The 14,569-nt window shown below is 41.5% G+C and overlaps 1 protein-coding gene across 5 annotated transcripts in view; it reads right to left on the reverse strand.

The window, feature by feature from the left end:
* Window positions 1–4,612: 4,612 nt before the first annotated feature.
* CEP350 (centrosomal protein 350) overlaps window positions 4,613–14,569 on the reverse strand; it is a 74,297-nt gene continuing 64,340 nt past the window's right edge. For all 5 annotated transcript variants that reach the window (XM_062602373.1, XM_062602377.1, XM_062602374.1 and 2 more), the window contains 4 exons: window positions 13,478–13,879; window positions 13,245–13,391; window positions 11,988–12,110; window positions 4,613–5,297 (listed from right to left, as the gene is read on the reverse strand). In XM_062602373.1, the coding sequence (XP_062458357.1) occupies window positions 5,133–5,297; window positions 11,988–12,110; window positions 13,245–13,391; window positions 13,478–13,879 (837 nt within the window). In that variant the 3' untranslated portion in view covers window positions 4,613–5,132. The remainder of the gene's footprint in view (window positions 5,298–11,987; window positions 12,111–13,244; window positions 13,392–13,477; window positions 13,880–14,569) is intronic.

Here is a 14,569-nt window from a genome sequence, read left to right on the forward strand (position 1 = left end):
GATGGCTGCAAGGAGATCAGTGTCTGAAAATGGGAACTCATGGAGAAAAATCATTACAGGGTGGGAAAAGTAGGGACACGGATGCTCCCCTGCTGCTCAGTAATGAGCACAGAAACTGCAGCGCCACCACTTCGTTACAGTGCTTTGGACATCAAAGAACCCACCTGCTGGGCTTTGGCTGGTTCAACCCCAGAGCTCAGAGGGCTGTGATGTGTTTCTCTGTATGAAGGTTGTGGATGGTGTTCCCGGCCTGCTCTGCTGAGGATTACTGCTACTGGCACGGCAGGACTGAAGCAAAGCTTCTTTTGTAATGGAAGTCCGAGTGCAGTAAGTCCTCCTCCAAGATGAGGTACCTCTCTTAAGGAAAAGGGAAGAGCAAATAACTGCTCAGCAGAGAGTAATGCCTTTGCAGTGGCTTTGTTTTCTCCCCATTTAAATGCACGTCTTGCCCAGGTAGAGAAGAGTGGTGAGGAGAAGAGTGCTACACAGCTGGAAAGCAGTGCACTTTTTCTAGCAAAGTAGGAAAGATCAACATTGGGTTTTGTAGATGTCTGCAGTGAACGGAAAGCAAAGCCTTTTCTGCTGGGCTGTACATTAATAAATGGTACCAAAATGCACCTGAAGTACAGGAGCGGTAGCAGCTGTAGGCACTGAGGAGACTTAATAAACACACTTAGTCCTGGCCTTACACATTTCACACCGCCCCTTGCTCACCACCAGCATGCACACCTCTGATTTGGCACTGGAAGTGTTCGGCAGTCTTGTGAGAGAGCTCTGTGACCTTTCACATGTTAAAGCATAGTTGTGTGGGTTTTTTTTCTTTTTTTTTTGTTAGCTTGCTGTTTTGGAAAGAAAACAGCAAAGATTTAGCAAAGTTCTATCAATACATGAAGTTTCCAAGGAGCAACATTTGCCCCCTCAGTGAAGAAGTGATCAGTGCTGGTAACAGCAGCTCTATACAGCTGTAACAATTTAGGAGCCTGAGGGATCCAAAGTAAGACCAAGACTCTGAAGAATTTAATTCCAAGATGATTGTTTTGCATAAAAATAGCTCCGCTCCCCCCCCCCCCCCAGTGTTTTAAACCTTGAGTTTTAAAAACCTGTTTTAAATAAGTATGTCCAAGGAGTAATTTTACTTACAGAGATTATGCAGCACACTCCTGCAATGATTACACAATACTATTTTCTGGTTCTACTTCTATCAACACTCAGCTTTAAAAATAAGGAAATATCTAATAATGTTATGAGTTATAATTAAGGCAACTCTAATGGGATTTTGTGGACTGTGACAGGCATCCCAAGTACAGCATCAGACAGAAAAGGGAACGACAACAGATGATTTCCAGGACACTGTAAGAATTAGCAACCATTTGGGTAATTATAAAGCTCCATTTTATAAAGAACCAGGAAACAAGATTAATTTATAAATCAGTTTATTTACAGATTTTGTTCTCTTAAAGTACATTTCAGTTATCAAAGATATTTACACTGGTGTACACAGGGAGTACCCTGGTTATCTTACAGTTCTTAATTACAAAAAAAACCCAACAAACAAAACCCCTCCACATCCTTGGGTCTACTGTGCAAAGCTGCTCTGGATGTGAACATCAGCTGAAACTGGCCCAAAACCCAAGTTACCAGGTTATTTACACATACACAGTAAACGGGCTTCTTTTCAGCATCTCCACAACACAGTACACAGGGAGATGGAGCCTCCCAAAAGGCAGCTTTGCAAATGTGTATCAAAAGGCTCTGCAAAGTCAGGGGAAAAAAATACTAAATGCAGGTTAATTACAGTATTCTTCTTTCATCTGTATATAATTTTGCATTTAACATTTAAATTACAAGAAAGTTCAACAGCTTGCTTTTCTCTGTTTTAGTTGATTTGTAAACACTTCAGATGCACTAAATACCTTATAAGAGTCAACTGTTTTTCAGCTGAAAAGTACTTTATTTTCCTAGTATTTTTAAGGTAGCAAAGGGATATGAACGTTGGAACTGCATGCAGCTCCTTCAAGAATAGTCATTTAAAAGGTCTCTATCACTGTGCTACTGAAGATCTTCTGCAGGTACACACTTATTCAAGTATTGCAAAAAGCTAAGGCCACTTTTTCAAGAAAGGAAAGTGAACAAGATGGGATTTTTCAATCCCTCATTCCACCCTGTGAGTAACAAGTCTTTTCTGAAAGGCAGAAGTACTGATACTCCACAGCTTGGCTTAGGGAGCATCCTGCTGTGACAGAGATACTCACACTCCTTGTCCTCACAAGCCTGGGCTTTCCTACCTGGCACCAGGATCGTTCTGAAGAGGGAACTGCATCTCCCCACTGACAACAGCCACTGCCCCAGACAGCTTAAGGGTCTCAGAAAAATGTCTCAGCCTTGAATCTTCTAATGTAGATGCACCAAGATAACCAGGACCCAGAAATATCATCTTGTTCTTTATAATGGGAGGGTTAGGTATTAGAAAGAAACAGAGAATTCAGTCTGTCTGTGAGACTCCAGGCTTCCCCATACCTCCTTGCTACCAGCTGTGACAGAGACAGACCATTTCTTCATCGCAGTAATCATCAGTCTACAGGTACTCAACAAACTTGAGTCTATACTCAACTCAAAGCAACTCAACACACTTGAGGTATTGAGAAGGTAATTCATGTATGTTCAAGTCTTTTTAGGGTTGCTTCTAGCAAGGATTGCTACCAAAAATAAACAGATGTTTGCAAAGGAATAACGCCATTAATTAGATACTGCTTCCTTCTGCCCAAACAGCTGCAAAAATAGTTACTACTAATGTTGAGGGTACTCAACTAGTGCTACCCAAGCCAGCAAGACAACAGGCACATGATCTCCAATGGTCTCTGGTACCACAGACCAACTGTACAACCTTCTCCCTGCTGGTGGGCAGTCCAGAAAAGCTATGCCAGCCCTGCAGAACAGCCAAAAAATTTCAGGGGAGCAGGACAACCTTCCTGACACCTGCCATGGTATTTACAGAAGAGAAACCAATTTTGTTTCTCTTATACTCCAGCTATAAATCTGTGCTGCAGGTTTCTGCCTTCTTTCTGTAACTGCTACCTATAAAAATAGCAATCCCCACTTTTGAAAGAGATACACCCAGGAAAGGGAATCTGAGGCGGTGACCCAATCAGTGACACCATGCTGGTTAAATATAGCAGCTTTAGTTTGCTTCTATCTTAAGCAGTCAAGAGTTTCTTGGTCCAGCACAATGACATTTTATGTGGACAAATGAATTACTTGGGGGGGCAGGGGGAAGGGGGGAAACCTGAACACTGCTCCACCAAGACCACTTATTTCCAGCTAGCCAGAAGGGCCACTACAGTGGGAAGAGACACAGACACACATATGCTTGTCGGAGGTATTCCTATACACCATTACCTCCTCCTCATTGTTCTTCCACTCATTAAGCTTCCATCAATATGGCTCTCCATTAACTCTCAAGTGAGGTGCTGGCAATACTACATCTGAGAATCTGCATGGACCTCTGACAAATCCAACATTTCCCAGTACTGTCCCTGAAGAATTACCAGCTATGTGTCATTGTGCAAAATGCAAATATTCCAATGATAGCTCCCCTCCTCCCCCCCAAAAAAGTGGAAAAGAAAACAAAATCAAGCACTAGCAGAGGTATGCATAGCAGGAAGCTCAAGAACCAAATGGATGAACCAAGTGGTAGAGATCCCTGCCACACCTATTGTGGGCTGCAGCATCTTTGGAGCAAATCAACCATGTAACAGCTGCCCATGGCCTAGAAGGTCTGGGATAGGAAGGAAACAGATAGAGCTTTTTCAAGCTCAGCCCACTCAACTCTCCACTGTCTCTGAACCAGGTGTGGTGAAGCTTTATTCCTAGTGCTTGCCTTTGTACCCCACCCCTGGTTACTGGGGTTTGGTTCTTCTCACCTTACCCCCATATTTGCCTCAAGAAGCTGGAGGTTTTGTGTGAATAGTACAGGGCTCTGGAATTTTCCAGAACAGATGCTTTCTCAAGTTTGGCTGTCTCAAAACTAAGACAGTGCAGCCAACTGCACAGGGCACTCTCCTATAATCCACTTAATAAATTATCTGAAGATAAATAAAAAACCCACAAGCACAAAACATGCAGACAGTCAAAGCACCAGACACCACTTTCTTTGGTGAATACACTCTGTTCTCTAAATTGTTCAAGTAACAGCTTCTCCGAGTTATTAGGGTGACAGTAAGGGAGGAAGCTGAGGGATTGAAGGCCAAATTTTTGTGAGGAAAAGTTTCCCACTCCTGCATGTCTCGTGCCTGAAAAAATCCTGAGTATCCATTATCTGGGAGCAGCTGATGCTCTAGGAAGAGAAGTGCTACATGGTAGGAGGAAAGCTGTCCACAGGCTCATCTTTAACACATTGGGCGGCCTTTATCTTGCTCCACCTTGGGACTGAAGCCTAAGTTATGTATGAAAAGCAGCAAGAATTTTTTACTTGAATGCAGAAAGCAACATCATCACCCTGGACTGGCTGGCACCACACCTGGCACCATGTCACAGAAGAAAGGTGAAGACCAACTTCACAGAAAAGGGAATTAAACTGGCTCTGGAGCAAAAGAAACTGATGCACATTGGTAAGGTTGGCTGCAGGAGAAGAGGTGTTAGGATTAGAACACTGTTCAGTATGGTAAGTCTCCATTTGAGACTAAAACCTGACCAAACCATTTCTTCTCCCAATTACTCACACTTCTAAAGACAAGGTGAATACTGATGGCTGACAGCCATTCCAGCAAAATAGCTAATATTCCAACTTACCCAAACCCTTTCAGAGAACAAGCTGAACATGTCAAAGCCCCAGGCCAGGGCTCCAGACAGCTGCTGACAGTTATGTGACGTAACTGTACTGGCACACGAACAGTCTTGACCATTCCCCAGTGCAGCCTCAAGTGAAGAATCAGCTTGTTCCAAATCCAGTGCAAGGTCTCTAATGGCAGTGGATGCAAATTCAGACTCTTTCAATCACATCTGAACTGCCTTTAAACCCCACACATGGAAGGAAGTCCAGCAGCAGCGCTTGCAGTGTGGAGAGTACATCAGGAGTCAGAAAGGCTGGCTTCTGATTCAGTGGTTAAGCAGCTGTAAGTTTATTTTCAGCACTGTTAGACAAGCAGCAGTCTCCGCTGTTTCTCATTTATCTGGTTGAGCACATCAACAGTGTCTCTGATTAAGGCCTCAAAGATCCCGTCTGCCAACTGCATCTTTACACACAGTTCATCCTCATCATAGTTCACCCATTGCGCTTCTTCCTCATGAAGTTCCTGTACCTTGGAGGATAGAAAGGCAATACAAATATTACAGTTGTGTTGCTTTAGGATAGTAACCCCTGCAAAGTTCCAGAAAGAGTCCAAAACAGCACACATCTGCCAACAACATATCTGTCTTTGTAAGAGATTACAGAAAAGGCTTTGAATAGCAAAATGAACACAGATCTATTTGAACCAGGCTATTTCACTGTATGAAAGCTTTCCACCTTTCACTGTAGTACCCATTTTTCACAAGTTTTTCATTTGAAAGAACTCAGCTAATGAGATACTCTTGGCCAACAGCAATCCCTAATTGTTTATTTGCAAGAAGCTTGATTCCATGCAGCTTAATCTGGTAAGAAATTGTGCAAGGGCCTGGAACAGGGTAAGGAGAAAAAGAAAAGAATTTTCTGCAGTTCAGTTTATGTGAATAATAATTAGAAAAACTAAAGGAAATAATTTTTCCAGTTCTTCTGTATAGGAAGACAAAATGCTGGCATGTGTTGTATGACAGTATTACAACTCCCTTTGCACAGAATATGCCATACTTCGTTGGATTTGACAGCATTATTACAAGTGCCATTACATTTAAAACAGTAACTCAAAAAATATTTATTTATTTCTATACCTAAACTGTTTACAAACAAAATCCTGTTTTACTGGCCACTGGCAAATAGGTGTTTGAGTAACAGACAGAAATATGCAATTTCATTCAGCAAATCAAAGTCTTAGCAAGACTCTCTCCAAACTGGACATTTCCAATTAAACTTCCTAAAAATCTGTCTTGGTGACCATTTCAGTATTACAGACATATCCTGACTAAGCTCAAACACTTGAGAAAGGAGTGGGTGCAAACATCACTCATTTAAAATGACGAAGAAAACCTGCTGAAAGCTCTTTCCCTGCTCAGCTTCAGCAGAAAGCTCCTCTGACTGTAATTCCTACACTCTGAACTGAAAATACATGTCCACATAAACAACTGAGCCAGACACTTAGACACTGACAAAACAAGGTTAAAACATACTGAAAATCCAGTATTTCAGTATCAGTATCTAATGTTATCATCTAAACAGAGTACTGGTGCTATACCCCCAACACCCTTCCTTTTGCCTGAAGCTAAACCACCCACAAATTTGTCCATTTGGAAGATGACAGCTGCTGTAGCCTAATGATGATTCAATAACCCAAACACAGTGTGAAGCCCAAGATCAGGCTGCTATGGGAACTGGCACTGCTTCAGGGTTTGCAGCCACTCATAAGGTCTTAGTTGTACATGTGGTTTCAGTCTGACAGCTTCTTTCTCCCACTCTTAAGAGAGCTTGAGGAGAGGAGCTGGGATTTCATCCTACAAAGAGCTTTGTAAGAGTCTTGCTATGTGCTCACAAATCTGTGCTACCACAGCGAGCACTCCTCTTTGGCACAGCCCTCATTTCCTATATAGCTGTCAAAGGTGAGGTGTTAATGGTTTCATTACACTTCTTACTAACAAGGAAGAAGCAACAATATTGGCAATCAAATTTTGAATGACTGTTGTAGGTGAAAAATAATTTAAAGTGAATGCTAATAAGCAGCAGGTAATTGGGTCTAAGTTTGTGTAGACATGGATGTCTGAAACAGACTTCTGAACTCTCCAGCAGAACTGTGCTCCCTGCAAACACTATGTACTGGCTGTAAATGTTGACAAACACTGGGCTAAAGAATAGCAGCTTGTCCCAGGTCCTTCCATCAATAAAGAGGCATGAGATAGAAGCACCGATCTGGAGACTTATCATGTGCTGTGTGTCTGCATCACGGACTATTTAGATGAGGAAAAGCAAGATACAGGGGTCACAAAAAGAAGAGGTGGTGCTAAAAAGAAAGGTTCCCAAAAAGCAGAAGTGGTCTGGGAAGGAAAACAGGGGTCCCAAAGAGTGAAGGGGAAGATCCTGGCTGTAGGCGAGATCCTGGAAATGGGGGAAGAACCTGGAGATGATGGAGGTGGGTGGAAACAAATGCTGGGTGGGGCACACCCAGGGACCTTGACCAATGACACCCAACACTGGTTACTGAGAGCACTGGCACCACACCAGTGGTGAGATTTTCTACTGGGCCCTCCCAGGCCAGCAGTGGTCTCACTGCTGGGAAGCGAAGTCAAGACCTTGTGAATGTAACGCTGGGGGTGTGTGGAAATGAGTGAGTAAAATAATCAAGCAGGCTAAAAGCTTTGATCACACTGGCCCTTAAGTAAACCCCAGTATCAAGATCCACACTAGGGTGCTGTTTATTCTGTCTCACCTGCAACAACATGATGGGACAATTCCTTTACTGTGCTCCAGGAGGGAAAAGAGATACATGGGATAATATAAACAGGTGAGGAGAAGGTAACATGATCCAGGCAGAAAAGGGCTGGATGTTAAATAGCAGTAGAAAGATGAAGAAAGGAAAACTGTATCAGTGACTAATTTTCTCTTGCCTCTGCCATTCCCCTCTCAGATACTCAATTTCCTTTGACATTAGGACTTCCTCGATCGTAGTTCTGGAAAACTAAAGAGAATATGCAATTTGTGTGCGTGTATAAATATATATGTATGTTCTGAATATAGTGTATTCAGAGCATGTAGGGAAACCGCTGTGCTGCTTTGCAGCCGTAGCTGCAGACATCTGAGCCAAGGCAGTTGCAACTCCTCAGCCAGGGAAAGGTTTGACCCATTTGCTGTACTACCACAAACTTCTAAGCAATGGAGAAAGTTTGCTTGTATTTGGTGACTACTACAGCTTTGATGGAAATGGACTTCGCACTGTCTTTAGCACATGCAGAGCATTGAAGTTCCTGTACATTGTTGTGACAAAAATAAAACTTCGCATATTTGATATGGAGAAGTTCTCTATAGCAAAGAGAAACTGCATTTGGGCAAAGTCAGGAGAACAAGTTTTAATGAAACTGAATTCTATCCCGCAGGAAAAGATAAACAGTGACACAATGCAGAAGGCTGTTGTATGTTTGTTTGTTTTTTTTTTAATGTGCACTTTTTTTTTGTACTCATGTTTGGTTTTTTTAAACACAGAAGGAAAGCAAGGGGGTATGCACACAAAAGAAAAATCATGAGATAACAAAATAGTGTGACCTTGCTGGCCATTTAATAAATGCTACAGTACCCAAAGACATCACTTAATATAATCTGGCAGTAACTTTAAAGAGTAACTTATTAAGTTTTGATTTCTGAAGGTTTCCATTCAAAACATGAGTATCTGCAAACTAAACTACATTTGATGACTAGATCATTTAGGAGAGTAAAACTGCAGATGTAAACTAGTGCCTTGGAAGAACACCAGTAGCAGGAAGGCAGGCAGATGCATTCTCACAGCTTTTTGCTCTCCGAGTGTCTGGCAATCTTAAGACCCTCCAGTGTGCATGCAAACAGGCTTTGATTCTCTTTAACTGTTAACATTCCCCTTGGGTTTAGGCCTCAGGTGCCGCAGAAGTGGGCCTTGCCATTACGCCAGCTTTATAGGAACAGCTTTGCTTTGTTACAGAGTTTCTGCACGGAGAGAAACACCTTAAATGTTAAGTCAAAAGGTTAGAAGATCAAGTACTTTTCAGCACTCTGTTGGCAGGCTTCTCAGGTGCAAAAGCTAAACACATAGGCTTGGCAGTATCATGTGAGCTTTGCTTTCTCAAGCTGAGGATAAAAGGGAAGGGAGGGTGGCAGGGAAAGCAATAGCAGAGTTTGTTTTAACCCCATGCAAACTGAGCAATACCAGGAGTTTTTGGCTGAAGACCCAAGTGGAAAAAAAAAAAAAAAATAGCAGTAGAAACGGTCAATTGTTAGCATTTGAACTTAAATGAGGAGATATGAGAGTTCTTACTGTGGCTGAAACAGAGGTTTTGAAAGATGAAGGCAGCCCTGATGAACTGAAATGCAGCACCTCAGCCTACATGTACATTTGTGATTTTCCCACAAAGCAGAGACAGCATACACATGATAAAGGTGGCAACATGAAGGGACAGGAGAAGAAGAAAGCAAATACCTAAACATTCCTTTAACCTTATTTTAAACAAACTAGTTTCTCATAAATGAGAACTTCCCTGTACTTATTTACTGAAGATTTGCTCCAAATGTTAATAACTGGAGCAACTATCCAGCAGACAAGAAAGTTCTCTTAAGAAATCCCAATATAAATGCCTTCTGAGGACCAAAATGCTTGATCAAACTTAACAGTGCTGCAAAAAAGGGTAAGAGGAAGATGTTCCTTTTTTTTTTGTCACTGGTAGGAAAAAAAAATAATAGGCTAACTGTACTGGTGTCAATGCTAGGGAAGCACAGACAAAAGTGCAAATGCAGTCAAGATGCATTCCCAGCATGTGTGATGGCTGACTGCAGTCACCCACAGGACCCAGATCACAGAAAAGCAACAGCGCAGCACAGGCTGCTTCTACTGCCCTGCCCCTTCCCCACAAGGCTGAACCTTTGGTGGAGATGAGAACATCTAGGAACTGGGTGTAGTACAATAAACCCAGAAAGACACATCCAGGGATAATCAGTGAGAGAGTAAGCCTGGCACTTGCTTCTGTACCTTCAGAAGAAATTAAGTCATGCCTAGTTCCTGGGTCAGACAGTCCTGGACAGTCAGATGTGTTCAACCCTCTCACTGAAGTAACTAATAATGCATAGTTGCCTCAACAGAAAACTATCAAAGGATGTTTTAATTTGAAAGTTAGTTTTGCTTGGGGAAATGAAGAAACTGGGAAGGACCTGTGCTTGAAGTTTATGTGCAAATTAACAGAAGCCTAAGAATGTTTACCTCTGCTTTAAAGAAATCATGTTTTACTTTAACAGTCTTTGTCTTTGTAAGTGGCAAAAGAATGTGAAGAATCAATCGGCTCATAGGTGCTCACGTGACATCTCCTGCACATTGCAAGAGGTGTATATTGGGTAAATCTTCACAAAAAGTTGAACATTTTTTATGATGATTTCTAGAGAAGCTTCCACAACACCTAAACTTAACAAAAAAGCCTTGATTTATCTTTCAGGAAACTGCTGTATTGCACTACTTGAATATACTTTGAACAAGATTTGTAAAACTCCAAAAGTGACCTCTCCGTTTAGGGCTACACCGTGAGTGTACCCACTACTAGGGGGTAGGTAGCAGATCTCTTACAGGCCTGTATATCTGCTTACGACCTAGGACTTGTGTTATCACAGAACTCATGACCTTAAGCACAAGTTGGAGGCTCACTAGGAGACAGAGAAAGCTATCCAGATACTTCATGTTTTATAGAAATTGTAATAAAACAAGGTAAGATAAATTGAACACTCCTTACATTTTCAGTCAGAAGTTTCTCTTATGGTGTCTCACATTACAGTATGAATTTGCTAGCACTGCCACCAGGACAGCCTTATTCCTAAACCACTGCTGCAACCTTCACAGAGTTATTCCCAGACTTCAGCTAAAATTTTATTACCGTATTCTTATGAGAACAGAATAAAATTAAACACATTGCTTATTAAGCCAAACTTGTCAGAGCTCCATTAATCTTTGATGTCTGAGTCTGCATCTAAGTTGCAGATCAGTTCATCTGAACTTGTTCCACTTAAAGCACTTTGGATGCCTTTAATTAGAACAATTTTTTCCAGTCAGGAATCTTTCTTTCTAGGTATGGTTCAAAGAAATTAGGAATTGGTAAAAAAGTTGTACCATTAGTTTTCTCCGGGTTCTAAACATAGGACTTTTTTTGTGCATGCTTTAATAGCCTTTATATCCCCAAGTTGAGCTTACTATGATATGCAGGTTCTATGCACAGATATTCTATTTACACACAATTAAAACCCCAGGAAAAAGCCTGTGTTGGAAACCTTCCACTGATGGACAATTAAAAGACCACAGGACCCATGACTCAAAATTACTTATATGTGCGCATGTGTGGAATCAATTTCAGGTATAATTAAGTCAAGCACAGTGTTAATGATGACTCATATTCCCAAGCAGAACCTTCACTATCATTATAGCCAATAAAGATGTTAATCATTCTGCAATACAAGCCAACAAGTAGCTTTCAAAAACTAGTACACAGCCAAGACACACTCTCTTATGCAGTTTTAACACTGAACTGCTGCAGTGGCAGCTGCATTTACTAGTTCATGTCAAGTATTAGAGGAAACGCTCAGCTGTGGGTACCATCTGCCAAGACTGGTTACCTTCTACTAGGGACTATCATGTCCCATACTATCTCTTTGAAGTCTTTGCAGTTCTAGCTCAACGACTCTGAAACATTTCAGCTGAATCTGGTTAGCAGTCTGGCCTATTAAATTCTCCATATTACTGTCTCCAATGAGTGATATTACTTCAATATTAAAATATTTTAAAATAAAGTAAGAAGAAAAACATATTCCCTTCCCAAAGAAAAAGTTTACTCTCCTTTCAGTCAAATATTTCAGTGTTTCCTTCTGTGAATTCGTGCTTTAACCTTTTGGCAGTAGGCAAATTTATAACCCAGCCAAACTAGCAGGCATGAACAGCTAATTCACGCAACTCACCTTACTTCACTTACTGGCACTAGACTTCTGTTTTTGTCATTTGGGTGCTCTCTAAAATTAAACACCACCTATCACAACCTCACAGACACTTTGGATTCTTTAAACAGCATGACTGAATACTGAAAAATGCAACTGTATGTCACACTTTAGTCTGGTGGACAGTATCTGACATAATTGCTTATTTTCATCCACTGACCAGTATATGATCCACTCGGTCTCGTTTCTTCCGCCCAAATTTCATCATCTTCTGCCAGTCTGTTTTATGATTAGGCTCCTTCCTGAGGCTGAAAAACTTCAGTACTTCAGCTGCAATGAAGCTCTACAGAACAGTAAAGGTAAGATATATCACACGACCTAAGAAATTAAATGTATGCACAAAGTACCTTTCTGTTTAGCTAAGAGACACAGGGTGTATGTATGAAGTTAAGAGTGAAAGTTTTTGAGGCAGAACAGGTGGAACAATTATTAAATCCAGAAGTGTGCGTGTGTGGAGAATGACACCCACTTCTGTGACAATCTTGAGAATAGAAACTTTCAATTAAACACAACAAGCAAACAGATTATGGCAATTCATTTTATGGGAGAATATTAAAGAAAAGCAGGGTGGGAGTTTGGTGTTCTTGTCCTGTGCCCCAGCCCCTCTGCTCCATGCTATTGAAAGTTTTCTGAACTGAGTGATCTAGACACTATTTCTGTCTTTTCTAGGCAGCATCTTCAGCATCTTAATCAAAATACAGTTACCACCTTCCAAAGTGGGGGAGGGGGGCAAGGAGAGCAGGGGAGAAGGAAGTCTTCATAGCTTGAAATTTTCATTTGTGTCTTGGTGAGCTGTATGGACAGTTCTTTGTTGTGCATTTTCAGAGACAGTTTTTTTCCAAATGTCTAGCCCTGCAAGTTTAACCTAGGTCCAGTCATGCTCTAGCCTTCTGGAGTTTTGTCCTTTCTTGAGCACTACCACAGATAACAGGAGACCTCCTCTGGTGTACCAAATACAACAATGCCCTCACTAGTCAATTTTTGGGTCCCTTCTGCAAACTCCCACTGTCCTCAGTGAGGCTGGCACAGGTGTGTCTGAGCAAAAAAATCCAGCTCATCCCATTTGGCCCAACCCTACCCTTGGATCCATGCCAATATGCCCATACAGAGTTCCACCGAAATCTGCTAAAGCAGCAGACTGCCAGCATACCAATTTTATAAAATCAAGGTCATCCTGGCAGTTAAGCACAGAGGACTAAGGTTTAAAAGCAACCAGTACCAGCCAAAAGGACAGGGAAGCATGTTGAATAAAAACCTGGACCATTTTGACAAACTCCCTTTCAGGTTTGCAATCTCATTTGTTTTCTCATCTTATATCTTGCTGGATACACCTGGTATGATCTTTCAACACTCAGGCAAGTGCCAGTACAATGATTTTTCATCTCACATTCCCTGAAATACAAAGATTTCTTCTTACCTTGATTTCATCCAGATCATTTGGATCTTTCACTCGGCGAAAGTAAGCAGATGCAATCCTACATGGTTTCATCCAAATAGGCTGATTTAGATTAGGATCCTCAGCAAACATTTCCCCAAAGATCTCTCTTGTTAAATCAAATACCACCTTAACAAAAAAGAGGTAAAAGCTAAGGCTTCTGTTGTTTATGATAAACATTAAAAGGGCAAGAACAAACTGTCTGAAGACTGTACCTTCTTATAAACCTGTTTGTTTATAGTGTCTGTGTCCTGCTTTTTGAGAGTACTATCAAGATCTGTATGTAGGCTGAAACTTTGAAGATCATGACCCAGCTCCTTTAGTTTCCAGAGTTCCTCAGCTGCTGCATGCACCATAACTTCCACCTCCACTGCAGTATGAGGGACCGCCAAAGGCTCCTCACATGGCTTTGCTGGCACTTGCTGAGGTTCTACCTTGGGCAGCACTGCTGGTTCCTCAGCTTGCTTCTGCTGGACCTTATGGGAACTCAGGCCATAGTCCTCATCAAACCAGTCTTGATCATCTCCCAGGACACTCAGGAACTCCCGATTGAGCTCCAGCTCTGCCAGTCTCTTGGCAAGCTCTTCCTGACCACTGGCACCAAACACTGGACTCTCCTGTGAATTAAGAGACACAGATTAAATGTAAAAGCAGTGTCACACTCCTGTCTAACTCATTTTACATTTTTAAATGCCCTACTTGTGTAACTGGCAATATATGCACAAATACTCAGGAAAATAATAAATATCCTACTGTAAAATTAAAAATGTTTTGATTCAAATATTTGGGGCTTCTACCACTTTTGAGAAATGCTTTCAGTGTGTTCCTACAGAGCTTAAAAGACTGCATCCTGCCCACTGTCTGTCCTAATGTTTAACTCCTTACAAAAGGCTAAGTGGTTTAAAAACTGGCAATGTGACATATAACTTTTCACTTCTCTTACAAGCAGTCTCAGATCTAAATCAACAGCCTAGAAGCTTTTAGCAGGCGATGGCTGTTTCAGTGACTGAGCAGTGCTCACACTGATGAAATGAGCCAAAGCTTCCTGTGATGATAATATATTGAGATCAATGGCAAAGCAGACAGATTTACTGGGATCTTCAGCAGAAAGGCCAAGCCCTGTATCTGTATCATTAATGATTGTTCTGAGGAAGCCTGAACTTTCACTACCCATGGTATATTATTTGAGAGAACAGAGCAGTTTGGTACCTTAATGACCTCTAGAGCAACTAATTATGTTTAGAGATCATTATTTCATATCAATAACCAGAGGTAAGTTAACAGTCTATTGCATTTTGCCATTTTTA

Source organism: Pezoporus occidentalis, unplaced genomic scaffold (assembly GCF_034315485.1).
Source record: "Pezoporus occidentalis ecotype Australia unplaced genomic scaffold, CSIRO_AGI_Poc_V1 ctg76, whole genome shotgun sequence".
NCBI classification, from domain to species: Eukaryota; Metazoa; Chordata; class Aves; order Psittaciformes; family Psittacidae; genus Pezoporus; species Pezoporus occidentalis.